General features: G+C 51.0%; 2 protein-coding genes across 3 annotated transcripts in view; one reads left to right on the top strand and one right to left on the bottom strand.

Moving 5' to 3' along the window:
• The window catches only part of CCDC12 (coiled-coil domain containing 12), a 36,338-nt gene extending 18,175 nt beyond the window's left edge, over positions 1–18,163 (bottom strand). The window contains exon 1 of the mRNA XM_006065217.3: positions 17,892–18,163. Coding sequence (XP_006065279.1) covers positions 17,892–17,987 — 96 coding nt within the window. The 5' untranslated portion in view covers positions 17,988–18,163. The remainder of the gene's footprint in view (positions 1–17,891) is intronic.
• Positions 18,164–20,396: 2,233 nt separating this feature from the next.
• Positions 20,397–26,272, top strand: part of NBEAL2 (neurobeachin like 2) — a 30,372-nt gene continuing 24,496 nt past the window's right edge. For both annotated transcript variants that reach the window (XM_044933888.1, XM_006065215.3), the window contains exon 1: positions 20,397–20,604. In XM_044933888.1, the coding sequence (XP_044789823.1) occupies positions 20,554–20,604 (51 nt within the window). In that variant the 5' untranslated portion in view covers positions 20,397–20,553. The remainder of the gene's footprint in view (positions 20,605–26,272) is intronic.

Genomic DNA, 26,272 nt, shown 5'->3' with positions numbered 1-26,272 from the left:
CTAAGCGCCTAGGGACGGGGCCCGGCGGTCCAACCAGCAGCCAGGCTGCAGGCCGAGCGCCTCCAATCAGGCCTAACGTCTCCCTGTGAATAATCAGCCTGAAGATTTCAGTTACGAAGTTAACAGGTGGTGATCCATGAGGTCACCCCCCTCCCCTCCCTGGCCCCACCATTTCCCTTTTTTGGAGGGAGGGGGAAAACGCCTCCCCCGCCACAAAGCAGAACTCATAGCCCCCGGGACTTCCTCACAGTGCGAGGCTCACAGCTAAAGCCAGAGCAAGCGAATCCCAATGGCAAATGTTAAGGTCCCCGAAGGCCCCCTGCCCGGGGATGGGACAGCCACATGCAGCTCTGGGGGACTGGCCACAGGGGACAGTCAGAGTCACCAGGCCCAGCCGATCAGCTGTTGGGAATGGAACAGCCCCCCGGAACCCTATGGTGTCTGACCCTCTCCAGGTCTGCCAGGCTGGAGAACAAACAGCGTCTGCACTTGAACTCTGGCTGGTGGGTGGGGCTCTGAAGCGGAGTCCTGGACGGAGGCCCAAGGGTGCCTATCTCCTGTGTGTTCACCATCCTGGATTCCATGGAAACAGGGCCTGAAAACCGGGAGTGGCCCCTGAAATGACACTGTCCCACCTCCCCCAGACACCTAAGCACACATGCCCGTTCACACCAACGGTGGTGCCCCCAAATGGTTCTCCCAACGGCCACCAACAGGACAACATCAGGGCTCCTGTTACCAATGTCACGTGGCTGGCTTTTTACAAGCCTGTGACCCCCTAAAACGAGCAGCTCTTCATGCGCACAGCAGTCAAAGCAAGCCCACTCCATGCCTGAGCAACAGACTCACTAGACTTCACACACCGTGAGGTTGATCTTGCTGGCATGGCTGCCGCCCGCAGACTTTTAAATAAGCCCCTGCTGCTGCTGCTAAGTCGCTTCAGTCATGTCCGACTCTGTGTGACCCCAGAGACGGCAGCCCACCAGGTTCCCCCGTCCCTGGGATTCTCCAGGCAAGAACACTGGAGTGGGTTGCCATTTCCTTCTCCAATGCATGAAAGTGAAAAGTGAAAGGGAAGTCGCTCAGCCGTGTCAGACTCTTCCTGACCCCATGGACTGCAGCCTACCAGGCTCCTCCGCCCATGGGATTTTCCAGGCAAGAGTACTGGAGTCGGGTGCCATCGCCTTCTCCCCTGAACTCCTCCCAAACTCCTGCTTTTCTTCCGGGAAAATCTCAGCCGAGCCAACTCCCAGATCATGAGCCCATTGAACTGCTTCAATTTGTCGTTCTGATGTTTATGTAGTGCCCTGAGTCCTGTAACCTGGCAGAGGTGACTAAGACATGACTTGCTGCCCTCAGGGAGCTGAGGGGCAGGTGAAAGAGGAAGCAGACAGGTGAATGGAGAGTTCCCGCAGAGCCATGGGAATGTGGGGTGACTAACAGCTGGGCGGAAGATGAAATTCAAGCTGACCTGGAGGGACAGTCAGTCAAAGCAGAGCAGGCAGGGCAGCGCAGGGAGTGCCAGAGTTACTGGAAATAGTGGGCGTGTGAGGCTAGGCCCTGTGTCCGAGGGGTGGGCAGAGACCCCCACGGTGCCCTTGGAGGAGGAACCGGCAGGGAAAGGCCTGCCCCGGGGGCTACAGACTTCATCCACAAGCAGCGTGAAACCAGCGAGTAGTCGAGGACAGGCAGGGGGCAACAATGTGATGGGGGTATTCATAAAGAACATTCGGGAAGGGCCAGAAAGGAAAGGGCAGCGGTCACTGGTTGAGGCCACGGGAAAAACAAGCCAGGAATGGGTCAAAAAGGCTGGCAGATGGCAGCTGCCCCCTGGGTATGTCTGGAGGGACAGCCCCTGCCAGCCGCACGGTGCCAGGCTGTGCTCACACAGCTGCCCACGCTTCATCCATGCACACGGGGCCTCTGGCCCCCACAGCCACCCCTGGGGTCAGGCATTATCATCCCATCCAGACAACGCCGACGAGGTTCAGAACAGCTAGGGAGCTTACTCAACAGTTTGCAGCTAATAAAAGACAGGTCAGCATTTAAACAGAGGTGTCTGATTGCACCACGCCCCCAAAACTCTTTCAAATAAACAGCCTCAAGGCTTGGGAGTGCTTTTCGCACAGGAGCCACCGAAGGCTGACCACGTCCATTACCGAATGAGAAAAGTAACAAAGCCACCAACTCTAGGCCTGCAAAGACCTCAGGGAGCACCCGGTCCAACAAGAACTACATCCAGAGGCCCAGGGCACGCGTTCAATCAGAATCTTGCAGGGTAAGACCCAGGAATCTGCATGTTTCAAGAGCTGGCCCACTCTGGGGTCACGATTCCAGTGAATGGCCCCAGCTGAGGAGCCTCTGAGTCAGACCACATCCCTCCTCTCAAAGAGGCTGACCAGCGGGGGAAGTGACCTGTATGAGGCCACCCCAAGCTGCCTGAGGGCTTACTGTGGTCACCGGGGTGGGCTCTGCATCAGAGTAGACAGGATGAGAAGAAATAGAGAAATCTCTCATACAACATAAACACGGGCCACGAGAGACCCAGGCAGAGCGCAGCATGACAAGGCCAAGAGCTGGGCTGGTCTAGACCTGGGGTCTCTTGATTTCAATCAGACTGGTACGTTGTCTATTTTATCACGTTGCCTGGAGCCACGCAAGAAGGTGACTGGAACTTGAATTCCCAGGTCATTCTATGGGCTGCCCAGTGCCCACCCAAACCCTTCCCTTACTTGGGAAGGCTCCATGTGGAGTCCTGGGAGAGGACGAGCCAGCTTCATGCTCTAGAAGCTGAAAGTGCCCACTACTCGCTGTCCCAGCAGGGAGAGGGGCCAGCAAACAAGACTTCTCTCTGGAAGAGCTGGCAGCAAGCAAGCTGCAGTGTCCAGACATTTGAGGGCAAGCCCTTTTCCTGTGAAACGCTGGGCTTCTTTCTGACTGCCTATCTCCAAGGTATGCTCTCTTTTCTTTAATGAACTAACCAGCCAGAACAGATTTCTGTTGCTTGCAATTAAGTACCCTGGCTTCATGTGACCACATGTAAGAACAGCACAACAACACATCATGACCATCACTTTAAGCATTCCAAGTTTCTTAAATACCCTAACTCATCTGATCCACAGGGAGGCCCTGGATACAAGCCAGGCAAAGGTCCTGAGGCCCAGTTTGCAAATGGAGCAGCTGGGCTCGGGATGTAAAGTGTTCTGTGGATGTGTTTCCAGAATCCCACCAGGTCCACCACAAAGGCCGATGGCAGATGCAGGCAAGCCAGGGGTCTCACCTGGGTTCCTCTCACTATCCCTTCATCCCAACCTGGAGCTGAGCCTGAAATGTGCAGGGCCCCCACTCTGGCACCCCAGTTCAAACAGCAAATTCTTGACAAGTCAACTCCCAGGCTAGTCAGCGGTTTACAGAGCAACAAAGTGCGCTGAAGCTCCTAGGAGACTAGAAGCTATTTTAACCTCTGATCAGCTGCTTCTCAGAGTGTCACAGTCTGGGAAGTACAGGGAAGACAGCTGTCTCCTCTCTGGTGTAATCTCCAAATGATAAAGTCCTCATTAAAACCAAATTTAAACTACAAGCCAGAAGTGGCACATTTATTTGTGGGGGAAAAAATTGCTTGAACAAGGTCTTTCGGTTTCCACCTACACATATTTCCTCTGGAAGCAAAGCAGTTTTTCTTTTAACCGTGTGCTGGGCTGAAAGGTTGAGAAGCTGAACCGCACAAGGAAGCAGAGCTGTGGGACTCCTCTGAGTTCGTGGGCCTCTCTGAGCAGCACTTTCCAAAAGTGCAGAGGGGTGTTAAATGAGGGAGCGTCTGTGACGTGTGGAGCTCTCTGCTGTGGCCGCACCATGAACAGTAGGCGCCGACCACGACGATGATGACAATGGGGCCGCACGCTCTCACCTGCATCCTGAGCACGAGGCCCCTGAAATTCCATCACCCAAGTGAGGCCTGCTCCCCTCACCCCATCGCTGAAAAGGGGCACATGACTGACCCCACACGCACACCTCTCCCCTCCCCTCCCTTCATCCCGAGGAGAACCTAGGCTTTGCCCTTGAGCTGACCACGGTTTAGAAGGGCAGCTCCATCATGCGTGTAGGGGATGTGAGTCCAGGTCAGAAAAGCCAGCCGCAGTGTGCGGGGTTGCTAGGGCGGGGGCTTCCACAGGCGGTCTCCCTGAAGTCAGACACCTTCCCACTGGCCTATTCTGCTCCAACCCCACCCTCCTTCTCCCAGGGTTCCAGACAGCCAGCCCCTCACACCCCTCCTCAAGGGTTTTTGCAGCACATCCACCAGGTCGGAGTTAGGCCACCTGGAGCACAGAGCCCAAATGAAGATGTGACCCACAGGCCAGCCAGTAAGATACAGGAGATTCACACTGGGTCCAGGACTCCCTCCTCCACACAGCTCACCCCTCCTGCAAGCCCGCACAGTTCTGTCGGGGCACCCCCCAACACACACTCCGGCCCTAGGACAGTGCATGCCAGTCAGCAGGATTGCAACCGGTGTGCACAGGTTCATCGCCCCACTGGGCCCAGCCTCGCTGACATTGGCCCCCATCACAGGCCCAACACACAGCCGGCATTCCTCAGCAGGAGTGAGGAGAGGGCTTGGAAACTTGCTGCTCACCCCAGAGAGCCTGGCTCGCAAGGACTCCTGGACCCAGGGCAGGAAGGCTCTGCTGTCAGCGGAGAACTGCCTCTCCAGCTGTCACACTCACACACACACACTCTCTCTCTCTCTCTTATTTAGTATTCAGATGGTGCATGCGCGCGCGTGCGCACACACACACACGCTTCTTCTTTAGCATTCAGATCGCCCTGCCAGACCCTGCGTGCAGCCCTGCCCTGAACACGAGGAGAGGTGGGTTGGTGTGGGGGGAGACGGAGTGCTGTCCTTGAAAGGACAGTCACTCGCACTTTTTCTAGACAGAGCAGCTCTTGAGAGCCTGGAGTCAATACAGCCCTGGAGTGTAGATTTTACTCCCTACTGGGCGTCGTTACCACAGCAACTGTTTCTCCTCTAGGAATTCTTTCAAGAGTACAAGCTGTTGCTTCCTTCCAAAACAAAACCAGGGAGAAGCCAGGCAGCCCAGCAGTGAGGGAAGGGCCCTGGAGGAAGCAGGGCCAACCGTGACCCCTAGCCACAGCGAGCTCCACCACGGGGTCTCCCAAATCTCTGCGGGGGCTTAGAAGCTAGACACGCGAGTCCTCCCAGCTGTTCAGGGTTGTGTGTGCTGGGGGGAGGGCAGTGTTGAGGGTGTGGGGCGTGGGGCGTGTGTGCTTTGGGGAGTTATGGGATGCGTACAGGGGTGGGATGAGGGGACTGAGGGTTGGGAGTACAGGAGGTGTGGGCGTAGTCTGGCGGGTTGCTGTTTGGGGTGTGTGGGGAGGTGTGTGGGTAGGGGGCTGGGGGTGTGTGAGGAGGTGTGTGGTGCAATGATGCAAGGGAGTCAATGGGGGTGCGAGGTTTGGGGGTATACTGTTGTGTGTATGTGGAGGTGAGTTGGGGGTATCTGGGGGGTGGGAAAATATGAGGGTGTGTGTTGGGGGGAGGTATTCTTCAGTATCCCAGGATGAAACATGGGGCATATCTTCTCCTGAAACAAGAACACAGAGGGAAAAGGGGGAAAGAGACGCACTGGGAAAACGGGACTGACGCACACACATTACTGCTGTGTTGTGCTTAGTCGCTCGGTCACGTCCAACCCTGCGACCCCATGGACTGCAGCCCGCCAGGCTCCTCTGACCGTGGGGATTCTCCAGGCAAGAATACTGGAGTGGGTTGCCATGCTCTCCTCCAGGGCATCTTCCAGACTCAGGGATTGAACCCAGGTCTCCCGCACTGCAGGCAGATTTCTACCGTCTGAGCCATCAGGGAAGCCCAAGCATACTGGAGTGAGTAGCCTATCCCTTTTCCAGGAGATCTTTCCGACCCAGGAATTGAACAGGGGTCTCCTGCATTGCAAGTGGGGTTCTTTACCAGCTGAGCTACCAGAGAAACCCATACACATTACTACTATATATAAAATAGGTAACTAATAAGGACCTCCTCTATAGCACAGGAACTCCACTCAATACTCTGTAATGGGCTATATGAGAGAAGGATCTAAAAAAGGGTGGACATATGTCTATGCATAACTGATTTTCTTTGCTGTACACTTGAAACTAACACAACATTATAAATTAACTAGACTCCAACAAACAAATTTTTTAAAATAATAATAATAGCACAGATCGCATTTCAATCCTGGATTACAATACTTAGTACCACAGAGCAACCACATCCTGCTCCAAGGGTCAGCAGGCGTGAATGGAAAACACAAAGCCCAAGTTTAGACAACTGACCTAGAAGCAACTGTTCGAGGCAACTCATATTTCTAGTCAGAACAGCCCCCAGTTGCTCTAGAGTATGGACAGAGTGGATGGAGTCTAAGTGGCTTTGGGGAGCCAGTTGACAGGCCACCGCCCTCCTCGTGAGTCCGAAATAAGTCCCTTTTTGTGCACAAAGCCAACAGGCTCAGTTATGGGACACAGAACGCGCAGGACAACTGCCCAGGCCATGAAATGTCTAAATCCTTGTCAAAATAAATCTGAGTTGTCCCTGCTCCAAGGAGCTGCCTATCTCTTGGGGGGCTGGCATGAACTGGGACTCAGTAACATTTAAAGAAAAAAAAAAAAGAAAAAAAAAGTCACTACTACTATTATTATAGTAACTACAAGTACTATCAGATGCTGCAGGGGAATTCCCTAGTGGTCCAGAAGCTAAGACTCTGCTCCCAGTGCAGGAGGCCTGGGTCTGATCCCTAGTCAGGAAACCAGATCCCACATGTCACAACTAAAGAGCCCATGTTCTGCATCTAAGACCTGGCACAGCCATATAAATAAATATTTTTTAAAAAAAGAAGTTGCAGGAGATTAGCAGTATGTCTTATCAAGGATACTGCATGCCAACCATTCAGAGAAAAATAGTCTTCTTTCTAAAAAAATAAATGCCGGATAATAAATAGTGCTGAGTCACTGATATCCATATGGGGAGAAAATCTTGACATCTACTTTAAACCATGTACAAATAAATTTCAGATGGATCAGCAATCTGAAGGTGATAAAACTAAATCTAAATCAATAAATCTAAAACAATAAAACTTTTAGAATACAACACAAGGGAATATCAACATGACTCAGAGTATGCAGCCATTTCCTTAAATGGGCCACAAAGCATTAGCGGAAAAAATGCATAAACTGGCCTGTGTTAAATGAAGAATTTCTCTTCATCAAAGACTGTGATTAAAAGCAAGAAAAGTCCAGATCCAGAGAGACAGCTATAGTACAAATATAGAACAAAGGACCCGCTCAGGACTGGAATAAAGAACTCTCCAAAATTAATAGGAAAAAGTGCCAGGCAACCCAATGGATGGCATCATCGATTCAATGGACATGAGTTTGAGCAAACTCTGGGAGACAGTGAAGAACAGGGAAGCCTGGTATGCTGCAGTCCATAGGGTCGCAAAGAGCTGGACACAACTGAGCAACTGAACAACAGCCCAATAAAAGGCATAAACAGGCACTTCACATAAATATATGAAAAGATACAGAATTTTATTAGGAAGAAAATGCAAATTTAAACCACAAAGGGATACTCCTACACTTCCATCAGCAAGGCTAACGTGAAAAAGACTAACCATACCAAGTACTGGAAAGAACTCTCATACACTGCTGGTGGGAGTGTAAAATGGTGTAGGCACTTTGGAAAACTGTTGAGTAAGTGATAATCGCTCAGCTGTGTCCAACTCTTTGCGACCCCATGGGCTGTAGCCTGCCAGGCTCCTTTGTCCATGGAATTCTCCAGGCAAGAATACTGGAGTGGGTTGCCATTTCCTTCTCCAGGGGATCCTCCTGACCCAGGGATCGCACACAGGTCTCCTGCACTGCAGACAGATTCCTTACTATCTGAGCCATCAGGGAAGCCTACTATTAAGAGACATTTCTAAGTATAAAGACAAGTCAACTTGAAAAGTATCAGCAGATACATGCTTGACTTTATCTTATAATCTATAGATAATACATTAGAATGTGTAATGAATCCATACACCTTTTCCAAAGGAATACCCGAGACAGAAGTAGCAATAAAGTTATACACTGTTAGGCAGTATCTAACCCCCTCTGCTGTCTAAGCTCGGTACCCAGGGGATCTCGTCTAGGGCTTCGAATCCTCCTACACAAGAATCTCTCAGCAGAGCAGATGCCTGCCTGACAGTCTATCTCCACTTAGGTGTCTAATAGTCATCTCAGAACTAAAGTGGCCTAAACTGGACTCCTGATTTCCTCTGCAAGACCACTCTCCCCTGGACTTATCTCAGGAACAAGGGCCCGTACCCACCCCTTAACCGCCCCTCCCATGGAAGCCCCTGGAGGCAGGGAGGCAGTCTTATTCACAGGTTAGATCCCCAGGGCCTGACAAACAGCTGGTACTCAATACTTGTTGGGTGGCTGGCTGCAGAGTTTCTGCAGTTAGGAAGGGCTCCAGGAAAAGGAGTGTTCCACTTCCTTTTGTCAAGGGGGGATGTCCAGGGAGTGATCGGGGATTTCCAGATAAATACCGTATCAGAATCATCTGGGGGAACTTCAAAAATGCTCGGATTTCTAGCCACTATCCTAAGATCCCAACAGGAGGTTTCAAATGGAGCCAGGGAAGAAACTGCCAAGTTGTGTCCCCAGGTGATCCTGGGGCACCAGTAGGTGTGAGGACCTCTGACTGATTCAACACCTTTATTTGACAAATGAACAAGTCAGGGCCCTCTGAGGGGATAACTCAATCCAAGGTTTCAATACTGGTTCATCAAAAGGTGTCTGTGTGGGGAGCCCAAACCGCTCACCCACGAGGTTCTCCCTTTCACTGGACTCTAAGACCTCGGGGTCTGAGCAGAGGTGGGGAAGTGAAGATTGGTCCTTAGGATGAATGGGCACTGCACACCTCATTGAGGTTGCAGCTCTGCAAATTCACTTTTTCTTTTTTTGGTTAATCTAAACCTTCTGCACTAAAAATGAATTCTATTGATACCTTCAAGGAATCAGGGCTGGGCTGAGTAAAGTCAGGGGACCAGGAGGATGTCCTCTTTGCTTCCGCTGGAAACAGGGTGGGCTCTACCCACTGTCACCCAGCAGAGAGGGCTGGAGGACCACCTGACCTCCCGCTTCCAGGAGGGCAGTAGAGACAGGACAGACGCCCACATTGGTAAAAGGCCCGTGTGCAAGACTTTAAGATGGACTCTTTTGGACCCCTTCTCTGTGCTCCTGGCTACTGACGAGGTCTGGATTTTACAGACAGAGGTAGGGACGTCTAGAGCTTTAAAGATTTGCTCTCATCCGAAAGAGGTGATGAGTGGAGCTGAGATTTGAACCGGACAGTCTACACACATAACACACGCTCTCTGCTATGTCTTGCGGATCCCTCCAGGCAACCTGGTGGCAATTTCTGTACGTGATGGGAAGGTGACCTCTTCTTCAGGGGGTGAGGAGTGGAGAGGGACACAGGGCCAGAGCTTAAGGGACCACCCGAGACTGACAACATGACAAAGCACAGACATGAGAGGTCCCTACAGCCCCAGGTCTCCTGACCTAATAAATAGGGAGTAATCAACATCTATCTTAAAGGACTCCTTCAGGAATGAACAAGTCATGAGACCCTATAAGCGGTCATGTAAATGTTGGGTCTGCCAACCTGCAAAAGGCTGTCAACCCAGGAGACATGACTGCCTCAAGTGACTTAGCAATCAGGCTGCTGGGCATGGGGATGCGGTCACATGGGGTGGGGACAGAGACAGCTTCCTGAGAGATGAGCAGGTCACGGACAAGTTGGACTACCCCTGCCACCCCAGCTCGCTCGTCTCTCCTCCATCATCCCTCGCTTGCTGCCACCCTCTGCTGCCCACAACCCATGCAAGCCCTTCCCTCCAGCTCCCTCTTATGCCCTCACCCCACACTGGCTAGGACTTTACCCACAACACCCAAGTCAGAGAGTTCCAACTTGCTCCCCTCTGCCTTGGCACTGCTTCCGCTCTCCACATGCACGTGTCTTGAGTGTGAAGATCACAACTGTACCACCGAATGGTCAGCATTCAACTCCACTGGGTGCACACTCAAAAGGTCAGGAATATACATCGGCTGGAGACGCTGGCCACAAAGACGGACAACTTCAAAGCCTTCTGCCCCAACTCTAGACCCCGAGGCTGACATGATGGTCACCTGGGTTGCCACCTGCCCTCTCCCTCTTGGCTCTTAATAAATGGGAGTTCAGGTGAGATACAGTCTCTTATGAGTTGGATGAAATGGAGCAAGCCCTCCAGAAATACACTGTTCTATAAGGCAGTCATATGTTAAGGATGGCTGTCTAAATATAAATTAATTTGCATTCGTGCTAAGTCGCTTCAGTTGTGTCTGACTCTTTGCGACCCCATGGACTGTAGCCCAGCAGGCTCCTCTGTGCATTGGATTCTCCAGACAAGAATAGTGGAGTGGGATTGCCATGTCCTCCTCCAGGGGATCTTCCAAACTCAGGGATCAAACCTGGGTTTCCTGCGATTCCTGCATTGCTGGTGAATTCTTTTCCACTGAGCCAACAGGGAAGCCCATGGAATAAAATTAACGCATGTTAGCCACATTTCAAGGGTTCAAGAACCACATGTGGCTCGCTGCTGCAGCGCTAGACGGCACAGATTGTACGGAGAACACTGAACAGCGCTGCTCTGCTCTCTCTAGAGAGAAAAACAGGAACTGCTGTTGAACCTGAAAGCTGACAGCCAGACCTTGGGCCTGGGGTCACACCCAATCCCTGAGGGGCTGGCTGAGTAGACAACCAGTCTCCAAGTCTCAGGGCAGAAAGAGACAGTCCAATCCGGGCCAAATGTCAGAAGAACCAACAGCCAAGGGGCGAATGTTTGTGCCAACTGAATCACTTTTGGAAGCCTCCATCTGGCTGCTGATGAGGATGAGATTAGAGAAGAAAGTAGCCTCAAGGTGCCCTGGTGGCCAGGACGGAATCGACAGCCTTGAACTGTTCACCTGCTCACCTGGCTTGGAACCTCTGGATGAGCATCAGGATACGAGGTTCCAATGCTACAATACAGAAATATGTGCCCGGGGAAGGCTGGCTGCCCTCCCAGCCGGAAGCCCTGGCTCCTGTAGAACTTGGCCACCAGACTGCCCAGCGGCACTTTTAGACCTCATTCCTGCCAACTGCGTGCTGTCAAACCCTCTGGAGCATCCCCTGCTGGCCTCTCTGTGCCCCTGATGTCCCCACCTCTGAAATGCTCCCCTGGAACATTCCTTTCCAGCTACTTTAATACTCCAACCTCAGTCCCATCCATCACGACTCAGCTCATGTTCCATTCTGCCTTCCCGTGAAGCATCTCTGAACCCAGCTTGGCTTTCCCAGGAACCCCAGGAGCACGGCTGAATATTGTATGTGGTCTCTCCACCTGTCACCCTGGACTGGCTGACTTGCAGGATGCTGCTACAAGTGAGGCTGCCCTGAATAAAAGCCCCCTCTAGCAGAGGGTCTTGCTTGAGCTAGAATCCAGCAGAGTTACTTAGGCTCCATGACCTTGGGCATCCCAGCACCTCTGAACCCCATCTTGTCTTGCCCCCTCTCAAATAAGTGGCATCACATGGGATAGCAAGGAAGCACTCTGGAAAACTGCCAAGCTGCACAACCATGATAGAGCTTTACTACTGAATAATACACGGAAACTCTGTGACTGGAACCTCCAGACGACACTACATTATGAGTTTACAGTCTTGTGAGGGAGAAGATACACCATGAGGAAAATCAACCTCATGCCTGAAACCATGATACCTCCAGCAAAACCATGCGCACAGATGGTATCAATGAAGGATGTACCACTGAGTCTAGGGGGCCAGCAGGAAGCCAGCCCTAAGGGGCAGACAGGCACTCTCCACCAACAGGCTGAGGCAGTGCTCAAGCCTGGAGCCTGCCCCAGAGCGGCCTCGTCCTCACATCAGAGGAATGAACTATAAAAGCGGGGCACCACTTCCTCTCTGGGTGAGGAGACCCCTCGCTTCCTATCTGCCAGCAGCAGGCAGGCTGTACTTCCTTCCCACTCACAGGTCCCACAGGAAATGACTGTGGGCTGGAAAATTAACTCTGTAGACTCTTGACTATCTTTTTCCCAGGCATCTACCCCAACAATAACGTCACTCAAGAACTGTGAAGATTAAATATGACACTAAAACCACAGGTAACAAAAGGTAAGAAAAGATAAATCGGCATTCATCAAAATTTTAAGAACTGTCATGGATCAACGGACACTACCAATAAAGTGAAAAGACAACCCACAGAATGGGAGAAAATACTTGCAAATCCCATATCTGACCACAGTTTAATATCCAGAATATGTAAAGAAATCAACCACAACTCAACAGCAGAAAGACAAACCACCCAATTAAAAACGGGCAAAGGACATGAATAGCTATTTCTCTCCAAAGAACATATACAAATGGAAAATCATAAAAAGGTGCTCAACAGCAATAATCATCAGGGAAATGCAAACCAAAACCACAATGAGACACCACTTCACACCTACCAGGAGAGCTAGAATTTTTTTTTTTTTAAGGAACATCACAAGTCTTGGCAAGTATGTAGAGAGGTTGGAACCCTCATGCATTGCGAGTGGTAGTGGAAAATGATACAGCTGCTGTGGGAAGTAGTTTGGCGGTTTCTCAAAAAGTTAAACACAGAATTACAAGTAATTCCACTCCTTAGATATATACTCAGAAGAATTAAAAACAGGGACTCAAAGATTTATACACCAAAAAGTACACCAATATACCAATGGCAGTATTAATCACAACTGTCTAAAGGTGTCCATGAACAGATGACTAAACAATGTGTTGTGTGTGTATATATATAAGGTGAGTGTGCGTGTGTACATATATACATATATGTATATAATGGAATATTATTCAGCTTTTAAAAGGAAACTGTTACATACTGGAATGGATGGACCCAGAATTACAAGCATTATTTCACTAAGTGAAATAAGCCAAATACAAAAGAACAAATACTGAAAGATTCCTTTCTATATGAGATATTTACATTAGACAAATTCAGAGAGACAGAAAGTAGGTTAGCGGCTACAAGGGGCTGGGGTAAGAGAGGAATGGGGAGTTATTGCTTAATGGCTGCAGAGTTTCTGTTTAGAGTGATGAAAACGTTGCAGAAATAGTGGTGATGGTTGCACAACACTTGTGAATATATTTAATGCCGATGAAAAACAGTTAAATGGCAAATTTTAGGTCACCCAGATTTTACCAAAATAAAAAAATATATCAAAAAAAAAAAGAAAGAAAAGGAACTGTGGCAAGTAAGGCCACACCCATCCTTGCTGGTGTGAAGAAGGGCCAGAATCAGGACTAGTCAGGGTCTTAATCAGAAAAGATTAAGGTATGTGGGCAGCTTGGATTGAGGTCTATACTCTTTTGCCACTGTTGTTTTTGGGGGGATGTAATTCATAAAACCTCAAGGAATCACAAAATACATAGGAAGGTTTCTCAACTTTCCCCACTCTGCCTCAGAGAAACCAGTCCCATTCAGTGAGTAAAGACAGCCACCGCGTTCTCGTGGTCCCTCCTCACCCCGGCGCTCATTTAGGTACCTCCTCGTTACCTGACAAATAAAACCGCCTCATGTTTATTGGTCTCAGTGCTTCTACCTACAAATTGGCCCTCCTTCTTCCTTCTTCTCAAGGTTGTCATCAACACCAGATAAGATAAGCCAGGCAGGTGGTATCATTAACCATGTTAAATCTGAAAATACTGTTGCCTTTAATAAAGAAATTAAACTGCCAGAGCTACCAAGTAAAACAGGAGCACCATCCATGCCCCATCTCTCTTTCCTTCTTTCCTTTTCTTCGTAACACCATCTCCATCTAACACGAGATACATTTTGCTTGACCGTGTGCTCCCCCAGCTAAATGGAAGCTGCCCGGGGCACAGGCTTCTGTGTGCTTGGTTCACTGTGGCACCTCCAGCGTCTGAATGACTGGTGCACAGTGCGTGTTCAATAGACATCTGCTGAACGACAGGAGTACTAGCTCTAAGAACCCATGTTCAGACAAACCAAACAACATTTCATCACCTACCACTGCTGAACCATTGACACCACTGTGTGGAAACTGAAGAATCAACTAAAAATTCTAACTTCCCTTTGTAAGCGGGAAAAGGCCTATATGAGTGGAATAGTCAAGAGCTCCTAGCTAGACCTGCCAAAAAAGGACGTTCAATGATGACATGATCTTATATGCAGAAAACCCCAGAGTCCACCAAAACAGACAAACAACCCAGCCAGATAAAAACAAACAAGAATAAAAATAAAAACAAAAAACTCAGGAACAATAACAAATTCAGCAAAGTTCCAGGATACAAAATCAACTGATGAAAATCAGCAGCACTTCTGTCAATGAGCAACCTGAAAGGAATTTAAGACAACAACCCTATTTACAACAGCACGAGAAAGAATAAAATACTGAGGAACACTAATACCAATTTACCAACGAGGCTGAAGACTTGTACAGTATAAACTAGAGAGCACTGCTGAGAGGAACTGAAGATGTAAATAAACATAAAGACATCCCTTGCTCTTGAACTGGAAGACAATACTGTTAGGATGGCAATACTCCTCAAAATGATCTATGGATTCAGAGCAATCCCTATCAAAATCTCAATGGTGCTTTTTGCACAAACAGAAAAAATAAAAATAAATTCATATGGAAGCTCAAGGAATCCCAAATAGCCAAAAGAATCTTGAAAGAGAATGAAGTTGGAGGACTCATTCTTCTTGATTTCAAAGCTTACTACAAAGCTACAGTAATCAAAACAGTGTGATACAGCCCTAAGGACAAACAACAGACCAATGGGACAGGAGAGAGAGCCCGGAAATAAACTGCTGCATACATGGTGAAATGATTCTCAACAAGGGTACAAGGAACATTCTATAGAGAAAGGACAGTCTTTTCAACAAATGGTACCGGGAAAGCAGGACCTTCACATGCAAAAGAAGGTACATTATACCATATACAAACATTAACTTGAAATGGATCAAAGACCTAAATGAAAGAGCTAAAACTATAAAACTCTTAGAAAAAAACAGAGGAAAAGCTTCATGATCTTCTATTTGACAATGGTTCATTAGGTGCAATACCAAAAGCAGCCTCAACAACAGAAAAAGGGAAAATGACCATCAAAATTTAAATCTCTGCACATCAAAAGACATTATCAGAAAGTAAAAATACAACCTTGGGAGTGGGAGAACGTATTTACAAATCACCTGATATAGGCTTAATATCCAGAACACATGAAGAACTCCTACAACTCAACAACTACAGTCAAAACCCAATTAAAAAATGAGCAAAGCAATAGCAAAAAGAAAAAAAAAAAAAATGGGGAAAGGATTGATAAACACTTCTCAAAAAAAAAAAAAACCACACAAATGGCCATAGGCACATGAGAAGATGTGAAGATGTTCAATATTACTAATCATCAGAGAAATGCAAATCAAAACTATAACCACAATTAGTATGTATATAATCAACAAAACAGAAAATAACAGGTGTTGGCAAGAACGTGGGGAAACCAGAATCCTTAAGCACTGCCGTTGGGAATGTAAAATGATGTGGTTGCTATGGGAAACACAGCAGTTCCTCAAAAAATTAAACACAGAATTACTGTAGGATCCCCAAATTCTCCTGGATATAAGTGCAAAAACAGAGAGCCAAATAGATGTTTGTATACCCCCTACATACTTACAACAGCTAAAACAATCCAACTGCCTGCTAACAGATCCTGACACATGCTACAACATGGATGAACCCTGACATTATGCTGAATGAATAAGCTGCTGAACAGAGAGACGAGTACTACATGATTCTACTTATATGATACCTAGAATAGTAAAGAAAAAGAATGGTGGTTGTCAGGAGCTGGGGAGACAGGGGAAAGAGACACTGTTTAATGGGCACAGATTTCCATTTGGGATGATGAAAAAGTGCTGGAAATAGTAGTATAGTTTTATAACATTCTGAGTGTCCTTAATGACACTGACTTGTACACTTAAAATGGTAAATTTTGTGTTTATGTATATTCTACACAACTTTTTTTTAAAGCAAAGGGAAAAAATAGGCTCATATTTTCAGCCCATTGAGAGAATCCCTCTTAAAAGCTGAGTTTTGGACTTCCCTGGTGGCTCAGTGGTAAAGAATCAGCCTGCCAATGCAAAAGACATGGGTTCAACCTCTGACCTGGGACGATCCCACATGCTGCGAAGCAACTTAAGCCCGGGTTCCACAACTATTGCGCCTGTATCCCAGAGCTCCACAAAACGAGAAGCCACTTCGATGAGAAGCCCTGCGCACCAGAGTAGCTCCAGCTCGCTGCTGCTAGAGATAGGCCCACTCAGCAATAAAGACCCAGCACATCCAAAAATAAATATATAGTGTATTTAAAGGCCAGTTTTCTGATAGCCTAGGCCTCCTTCCCATTGTAATGGGCACTCAGGATGCTGTTTTGTTCTTTGTATTCTGCCCTCAAACCCAAATTCCAATCTTCTGGGCCCTAAATCTAAGCCAACAGCTCCAGTCGACTAGCTACTGTTTATAAAATTGAGGTCCTAAAAAATAATAATAATAAAGTTGAGGTCCTGAGCATGCCTGGGCCATGAAGTTTGCAGAGATTGACTGTTGGACAGGACCGAAAAGTTGCCGATAAACACAGAAGGCAATTCTGCTGGCTTTCACTCTCTATTACTTCCCCTTCCTCTTTTCTAGCAGGACATCAGAGAGCCATGCAGAAAAGTAACAAACAAAAGGGACCTGCCTTTTTTTTTTTTTAAGTTGAAAAATGGCCTCCCTGTTTTCCCCAATCCCTTGCAGGTCTAGATATTTAACATCCTTTGTATTTTGCACACTTGAGGACAAAGTTTTTGCCCATCCAAACACAGCAGAATAAACAACGTCCATCCTCTGTACTCTACAGTCTCCAGGGCTCTTGCATATAGATAATCTAACAGAGTAAATAACCCAGTGAGAACGAACGTTTAGGGGTTGTTACTCTCCACTGGAGACATGAAGAAACCGAGGCTCATGGAGATGAAGCAATTTGTCCCACATCCCACAACCCCAAGTGACAGGTCCAGGGTTCGCACAGAAGCAGTGAGCCTCAGAGTTCTCCTTTCCCTCGATTACTTCCGAGAGATGAACAAAGTAGAAACAGAAACAGGCCATTTTGGTGTCAAACAAGACAAAGGAACAACGCTTCCAAGTCTGGCAACCAGCAGGACTCCAGCCCCAAAGAAGAGCCTGGTAAACAACTAAGCGCCCGCCTCTTTCCCCGAAGTCTACCCTAATCTAGACATGGATCTTGCTTGTCGGTTTCTGCACTCAAGGCTTTCAGCTGGGCGCCCAGAGTACAGTCCGTACTGCCGTTCTCCGAGCGCTCTGGCACACAGGCCGGATGGTCATGGGAAAACGGAAGACTCAGCGTGTTCAGACGCGAACAAACCACGCCTAAACCAATGACCATGCGAAACTCGTAGTGGCCCTGGAGTCCCATAAGGAAAACACAGGGGCCAAAGGGACTGCGGAGCGACGACCACTGCCCTACCCGTGGCTACGCATGCGCGACAGCACCAGCGAAGGACTAACAGCTCTAGCAAAGCCACACAGACTGGGCCGGCACAGACGCAGTGCGCATGCTCCAACAGCACGCATGCGTGACCTCGGCCGTTGCCTTTTCCCAGCAGCCCCCTGCCCTCTCGTCGCTATGGCGGATCCAAACGTTGGTTACTTCAGCCACGGCCCTCACAGGGCATTCCTCACCTTGCGTCCGGTTTTCTCCCGTAGGGCCTTCAGCCGTTCCTTTCGCCGTAACGCCTCTTCCTCTAATCGGCCCACACCGGCTGCAGTCGCCGCCATCTTGCCCACAGACAACCCCCTCCCCCAACCTTCTTTCGCCCCTCAGCGCGCAGGCCCAAGGTGTAGATGAGCCTCTCGCGGCCAATCCAGGGACGAGAATGGGAGAGCAGGAAGACCTGAAAGCCAACCAATGGACCCGCCTTCTTCCTCCCTCGCGACTCTCCGAACTCTTCGGGGCCGGTAAAGAAGGCTCCAAGGCTCGATTCGTCCAATGCCAATTAGGAAAAAAAGCGGCAAGAGCAGCCAGACCTGAGTGAAGGAGGATAGAGCGCATCGCTCTCTCTGGTTTTTACCTAGGCGCCACTTTGCAATTCGCTGACCCATCTTTTTTTTCTGAGTAAACTGCGGGAGTTGCTGATGGACAGGGAGGCCTGGCGTGCTGCAGTCCATAGGGTCGCAAAGAGTCGGACACGACTGAGCTACTGAACTGAACTGACCCATCTTTGTCCAGTTCGATTCTTCAAGGCTCGAATGCTTTCAGGAAGCCTTCCCTGACTCCATTCCGACCCCAGATTAAGTGGTCTGCTTTTCCTTTCCTCTTAAGATACCAGTGGCTTCCATGATACATTTGTTCATGGGCCCCTGGGCCCTTCTCTGGCCGCTGTCAGCTCAGACAGAGCCTGAGCAGAGCAGGGCTTGGCTAAATGACCATTTTCTTCTGGGTTCAAGGTTGCTCCCCTCCCACCTCGAACCCCTCATGGGGTGGCAGAGTACCCAGAGCCAGACTACCTAACCTGAAGAAGAGCAAACCCCAGCTTGGCCCAAAGGGCCCCAAGAGACCATCCTGAGCTTAGTTCCTGAGAACTAAGCTGAGAGTTGGTGTGACCTTGGCCAATAGGTGCACCGCTCCGCAGATGGAGCTGCCACGGTATCCTTTCTCAAGTTAATTAACATGCCCTGACAACCGACAACAGACAGACCTCTTTGGCTGAAGTCAGTACCTTCTGATAGCCTATCCAGGTTCCCAGAGCCACACTTCCTCCCATCTCCTGAGGAGAGGAGGCCATGCCCCCCAACCCGCCCGCCTACACCGGTGACTTGTCTCAACAAGGCTGTTCCCTGCTTGCGGTCTCCCAGGACACCCACTCCTTCCTTCCTTTCCAGTTCCCAACGGAGATCTCCAGAGCCACATAACCCTTTTTAGCCTGTCCCCACAAATGACCCTCTTGACCTCTAACCTGGGCCTTTTGGTGCTCTCTCCCTTGCACTGTGTGGGGTGCCCTTCCAGGTATCCAGGTGATACACAATATGAAGATAGTCAGTGCTCAGGAAATGTCAGAAGTAGGATAGATGGGGCAGGGGAAAAGGCCAGAGTGGAGGAGATGCCCGTGAACCCACGAGGACAGAATAGGATGGGTATGGAGACAGAGTCTGTCTCCTCTTGGCCATAGGGGTCTAGTGGGCTCTAGACTAGTCAATTCCTCCAATTGATGTTAACTCTCTGGGTCCTGCAACCCCAACCCCACCCCCTGCAGCCCCAATAGAGGGCCTTACCCTTGGCCAACAACAAGGGCCCTCCTCATTTCTCAGGGAGCTGGGGCTGGGGAAAGTAGGGAAAGAAAGAGGCCCGAGGTGATGGTTGGCACTGGTTCTGAAAACTGTCTGGCATCTGTCCCTGTTCATGCTGCCCAAATGGTCCTCATTTGGCCCATCGGGGCTTCAGTTTCTCTGCCTGTCAAACAGAGACACGAGGCACCCTTTAGCCTTTATCCTCTTGAAGTTAAAAGATGTGAACCAAGTGCTGAACCCTGGAGTGGAGGCTGCCTCCACTTGGAGCATCTAGGAAGGCTTCCTGAACGAGGGGATCCAGGCGAGGTGAAGACTACTGCTAAACAGGTGTAGGAAACTGCTCGCCCAGAGCTATTTGAGTTTTGTCCTAGTTTTCTTATCCCCGAGCCCCACTCCACACTCCTGTCACACTAGCCTGCTCCACTAACAATAGGATTTAAAAAAAGGTGGCACTTCGGTCTCCGCATAAAGCACTTAGACCAGCACCTGGCACGTAGTAAGTTCTACAAGTGGTCGTCACGGTTACTGTCCTCACAACTTGTTGAAGGACACTGCCCATCTACTCGCGGCCCGCAGCCCCTTCCCCCAAGCCCGCGAGCCTCTCCCTTGCACAAATGGTGGCCGTTCCAGCCAGGCGGGCTGCGTGTCGGTCAGGTCTAGACCTGGGGCAAGCCTGGAATCCCAGACCGCGACCCCAGTCCGGAAGGCTCAGATTGGCCCTACCCGAGGCACTGGGAGGGGGCGGGGCCGCTGGGCGCCCTCCGGGCCGCCCTGACTTCAGGCCCCTCCTCCCGCCGGGCTCCCCGCCTTCTGCTCGGTCCCGGGAGGGGTGGGGCGGCGGTGGCAGCCGCCGAAGTGCAGGAAGCCGGGCGGCGGCCGACCGGGAGGAGGAGGAGCGCGGCGGGGGCCAGTACTACTTCCCCAGTAGTACCGCGCCGCTCCGCCCTGGAGTGACGCCCTCCGCTCATGGGCCTGGCCGAGGGCAACCGGCGGGCGGCGCGGAGGAGGAGGCGGTGGCGGCAGGTGGTGTGCGGCAGCGCCGGAGCCCGATCGGGCCATGGCCGCCTCGGAGCGGCTCTACGAGTTGTGGCTGCTCTACTACGCGCAGGTGAGCCCGCCCCGCCCCGCGCCCGCCGGGCCCCCAGCTCCGCGCGCCCGGCGCCTGCTGCACCTGCGCCCGGCACAACCTGGGCCGCGTATCTGCGCGCGAGCCGGGGTTGCTCCGGCTCCGCACGCACGTGTGCGCCCCCGGCCCGCTGGTCCCTCTGGCGTTTACACTTGGGGGTCGGTCCTTACGGGCGCGCGCCACACTGGAGCCTCATGGGTGCGGACTGGGTAGCATCGGTTGTGCCGGAGGAGAGAGGCCTGGACCAAGCCGGCCTTTACCTTTTACAGATGGGGAAACTGAGGCCCCGGCGGGGGCGGGAAAGAGACTGGCCGGGTTGGGAGGCTTACTTTACATTTGGGCTTGCTCCTCCTGACTGCGCCCAGTTGGGTAGTCTTGGTCGACGGGTCTGAGTGGGCTGGGTGGGAGGTCCCTACTTCGGTCTTGGGTCAACTCATCAGATCCGCTGCAGCGAACTGACCGTGGTGAGTTCCTGACCCCAGCCGGCCCCACCCCAACCCCGGGCGCGGAGGAGGGTGTGGGTTACCGGGGGTCCAGCCCAAAGAAAAGATTTTCTCTGGATGCTGAGGGTGGAGACGGGGAATGCAGACAAGCTGGGAGGGATGTTTGAAAGGGATGGAGGGATACCATTGTCTCCTGAGATTCTCATCCTGCCTCATTGATTACCTTAAGTGGCCTCAAGGTGATGGGAGCAACACAGGTGTCCCCCAAACTGTATCGAACACATAGGGCCCCACTTTCCTTCTGTATCCACAGCAGGGAGAGAACCCAGGGCAACACCCCTCTGCCCTTCACCCAGCACCAACCTTCCTCCCTGCACCTGCCTGGCATCACACTCCTGGCTCAGGTGCACCTTGGGCACAATGGACTATTGTGTGCTCCTGATCTGGGCACTGGGGGGAAGTTCATGCTCATATCAGCGGGCCCTCTGAGAAGAGGCTAGCCCACTGTCTCTCGGGACTGCAGGTTAGGTCTGGGGCCCCAGGGACCAGGAATCCAGGCCACAAAGGCCATAGCTTCTTGAGCTCTCTTGGGTGGTGAGAAATCCAGGCATCTGGCAGGAGGCAGTAAATGGAGTAGAGTCCATCTTTGGTGTGATTCAGGGCATGCATACTGTTTACACCCTGAGCTCCGTTTCCATATCTGTAAATTTGGCACAATCCTGGCCTGGACTCTGCAGAGGGGTAGCCAGTATGACTGGGGTAGCCAGTATGACTGGTCTAGGCCAGAGAAGTTTTCTGCTTCCCTGCTCCATTGGATCCTGTTCCCCCGGCTTATCTGTCTCTATGTCCAAAGACTGGTCCTTGTGATGGGGAAAAGCTTTAGGAGGAAACTTGCCACTGGCCCTTATGCTTCTCATTGCCCTCGTGGTTGCGGGCAGGTTCTTGGTCTTCACGTCCTTCAGTTGTAACCAGGTGAAGGGGGGCTTGATCTGAGGGATGTTAATTGTGCTTCTGATTGTCCCCGTGGTCGTGGGCGGGTTCTTGGTTGTGAGTTTCTTCTCCGTGATCAGGTGAAGGGCTTGAATGAGGTGATGAGTCTGAGGGCTGTTAATGGTGGGTCTTCGGGCAGGGTGGCATGCTGCTGGGGAAGGTGTGTCTTGGTTTCCCAGAACTGTACCTCCAACATGGGTGCCTCTTGCTGCCCCTTCTGGCTGAGCTCTGCAGGCAGTCAGTCCCTCACAGGTGTTTAGCATTCACCTGTGCTGAGTCCCTTCTCCCCCTCCTGCTCCTCACCTCATTTGGGAGGTGTGGGGCACAGGCTAGCTGGTTGTAGCCTTGGAAGCCTGGGCAGGCAGGGGACAGCCTGGGGCCAGGCAAACAAATCCAGGATATGAGTGTGAACCCAGGAGCCGGGAGGGGCCAGGTTTCCTGGGGAGAGGAAGCTCCAGCCAGCCTCCCAGCACGGCCTTCCTGCCGGCTTGGTCCTGCTCCTGCTCCCGGAACGTGGTCTCCACCCTCTGCACTGAGCTCCCAGGGAGTGGTTGGAGTGGTTGGTGGCTGTCCTCGTCAGAGCCCTGCAGGGACCTATTGTGTGTGTGCTCAGAGGAGGGGAAGATAGGTAAGGGGTTGAACCGATAGAGGCTATTAAGAAACCCTGAGCTGGCCAGCCACCCAGCCAGTAGGTCCCCCAATACTTTCACCCCTCCCTTCAGCAGTGAGAGCTGACATCAGCTGGCAAACCTGTTTCCCCAGTTGTGGGTTTGGGCCCGCCCAGGGAGCACCCCCGTTTCTGCCTTTCCTTTCCCCTCACAGACCTTAGATTCAGCCCCACTCACCCCGTACCTCTGGGGGCCACGAGTGGGTGAGGGGGCTGTGGGTGGCTACTGAAGGAGGAGCAGAGTGCGCCCTAGACATCACTCAGTCCGAGCCTCCCAGGGCCTTAAGGGAGAAACCAAGGCAGGGTCGTACAAAGGTTGTCCAGCAGAGCTCCAGCCAGCTCTGTCCTGCGCTCCTTTGCCCAGGAAAGATCTAGCCCCATGGGCAGGACTCAGGTGGGTCTGCGCCCTGTCCCCCCAACCCTGACCGAGCTGGACCTCAGCCCAGGCATGTCCTCGTTTGCACCCTCGTTGTGCTTGCTGCTGCACGGTTTCACCTCATATTTAGTAGGTGCTCCCTGGGTATTAGCTGAATAGCTGAATGGAGGCATTAGGCCCCAGAGCAGTTACTGGTCAGGGATGTGGTGCCAGAGGATGGAGTTTGGGCCTTGAGATCTGAGGGTGCAGGACAGGGAGGATCAGGCACATGGCCATGGGAAATATGAGAGGCAGGATGTCAGGAGTGAGAGGGACGGGTGGCAGCACACCGAGAGGACCCCCCCACAAGGGCTTCCCCAGTGAGGGCTTAGGAAGTGGGTGCAAGGATAAGGGGACTGGGGACAGCACCCAAAGGCTAGCAACTGGTGTGTAAAGGTGATGCAAAAGATGCAGATGAGTGGCCCCCTTGCAGCTGGAGCAGCAGTGTTGCTCGGTAGCCCTCCAGTGAAAGGGAGCACTGGGGTGCATGAGAGCTGAGGGGCACTTGGGGACCCAAAGGTCGGGACAGATGTTGAGGGTGCAGGTGCGGACCCCAGGCTGAACTCCGTTTATGTCATTGAGGACATGGGGCTCCAGGGAGGTCAGGTGAGAACTCCAGCTGACCTTGCTTTGCCCACCCCTCCTGGTCCCTCACCCTGACTGATGAGCTCTGCTGCATCATGGAAGCCTAGTCAGGCCCTCTGCTCCCTCTGGGACCTTAGCTGGGCCATATTTCTTCTTATGCCTCAGTTCACCCTCTTGAGATGAGGAAAAGGACCTCCTTGCTGCTTGGCCGCACCAATCCCCATCCATACCTCATAGGGGCAACCAGGGTTTCCTCCTCCCTGCCTTCATTACTGAGGCAACTGAAGAGGGAGAGACTGAGGTAATGGGGAGAGTAGCACAGAGCCCAGAGTTGGGGGAGGGGCTGGTAATCACTGGAGTTGTTATGGCAACTGGGGAGCTGATGTGGAAGTGTGGGGTCCCCATGGAAACAGGTCGGTTACTATGGGGACCCTGAAAGGAAATTCTTGGTTTCCATAGTGATAGGACAAGGGGAAGGTTAAGCCCCAAGGGGTGTTACGGAGACCAGAAGGTCCATGCCTTTCAAGAACCCCTCCCCAGGTAAGGGGAGCGGCTGGCCCAGCCACCTAGGCCCTTGGACCACTAGTCTCACTTGCCTTGGCCCTGGAGAAGTCCCCATCTTCGTTTCATTCCTTGGCCTGAGGTCTTCCGAGTCTGACCTCCAGTCTTCCTGGTGTAGCCCAAAGCCACTTTCAGCTTGACATTGCCATCCCCCTCCTGATGCTGACTGGGAAGATGCCCAGGCCTGAAAGAGGTCATCCTGATCGGGCTCCATCCACCTTATCCCATTTCTGTTTGCCTGTTCCAGGAGAAGGGGTGCTGACTGGGAGGAGTCACCACTGTGGAGCCTTGGTCTGCTCTCCCTACCCTGCTCCTAACACTAACCCAGGGTCCACCATGATCCTCCGATTCCACTTGCCTGGACAACCCAGCTGAGGAGTAGCCCTTGGGACCTTGGTTCAGCCAGTGAGCCAAGGTCTGCCTCTCATGTGTCACTCATGGAGGTGGGTGGGGAGAAGAGAGGGATGCTGTAGAACGCCAAGGGCTTGGGAAGGCAGAGCCCACTCACCTTACCACATGCTGGTGGGTGTGGTCGGGGAGCCTTTACCTGTTAAACAAAGCAAGGATTTTTAAAGAGGCAGCTGAAACAGGTTAATGTTGTGGCTTTTTTGTTTTTTAGATTTTTGTTTGTATTATAGTTGAGTTACAATCTGTGTTAGTTTCAGGTGTGTAGCAAAGTCATTTAGTTACACATGTACATATGTCTATTCTTTTCCAGATTCTTTTCTCATGTAGGTTATTTTAGAGCACTGAATAAAGTTTCCTAGGCTATACTCCTTTATAATTATCTATTATATATATATATATGTATGTATATATGTGTGTGTGTGTTAATCCCAACCTTCCTATATATCCTTCGCTTCTACCTTTCCCCTTTGGTAACCATGAATTTGTTTTCTAAATCTGTGAGTCTGTTTCTGTTTTGTAAATAAGTTCATCCATATCACTTTTTAAAAATTAGATTCCACATATGAGTGATATCACATAATATGTCTTTTTGCCTGACTTCTTTTAGTATGACAATCTCTAGATCCATTCATGTTGCTGTAAATAGCATTATTTTGTTCCTTTTTATTGCTGAATAATATTCCATTGTATATATGTACCACATCTTCTTTAATCTTTCCTCTGTTGATGGACATTTAGGTTGCTTCCCTATCTTGGCTATGGTAAATAGTGGTGCAGTGAACACTGAGGTACATGTATTTTTTTCAAAGAATTTTTTTTTTTTTTTCCTTTCCAGATATATGCCCAGGAGTGGGATTGCTGGGCCATATGATTACTCTATTTATAGTTTTTTAAGGAACCTCCCTACTGTTCTCCATTGTGGCTGTACCAATTTGCATTCCCACCAACAGTGTAGGAGGGTTCCCTTTTGAGAGAGTACTGTTAAGTAAGCTGCCAAGTGTAAGAATCGGGACTGGACTCCAGAACCCATGCTCTTACCCACATTCAGTGTGGGACCCCCGACCTCTGAAGTTCCAGACAGAGCTGCATCTTGTGGGAGGTGCTGAGTCTGATAGGGAACGTTCAGGCAGAGGAAGCACAGAAAGCCAAACACATGCAGACCTGTGGGGGTGGGGACAGTGAGTAATACCCAGGGGGCATCCAGTGAATGTGGCACGTGAGGCTGGAGGTGAGGTGGGCACCACGCCAGTGGGGCTTCAGTTGGAGGTGTCGGCAGTGGACATACCCTGAGCTTGTGGTAGGGCGGCCGGCCAGCTGCCCCAACAGTGGTGTAACCGATGTGCCCTGGGGGGCGCTGGGTGCTGTTTAAGGAACTTTTGTGTTTGATGGTGATGGAGGATTTGGGGCAAAGTCTGGGGCCTGGGACACAGAGTAAGCCGGAGCAGTTGTCAGGCTTGGGGTAGGGCAGGCAGGTCTCCGCGTGGCGCCAGGCGCTCAGTGGTCCCTGTCCCCCCGACAGACAGCCGTGCCCACCCATCCTCCCGGTTATCTCAGAGTTTGAGGAAGTGGTGGTTCCCTGCC

The sequence above is a fragment of the Bubalus bubalis genome, chromosome 21 (genome assembly GCF_019923935.1).
Source record: "Bubalus bubalis isolate 160015118507 breed Murrah chromosome 21, NDDB_SH_1, whole genome shotgun sequence".
In the NCBI taxonomy this organism is placed as follows: domain Eukaryota; kingdom Metazoa; phylum Chordata; class Mammalia; order Artiodactyla; family Bovidae; genus Bubalus; species Bubalus bubalis.
This window is presented reverse-complemented; position numbering and strand designations above follow the sequence as displayed.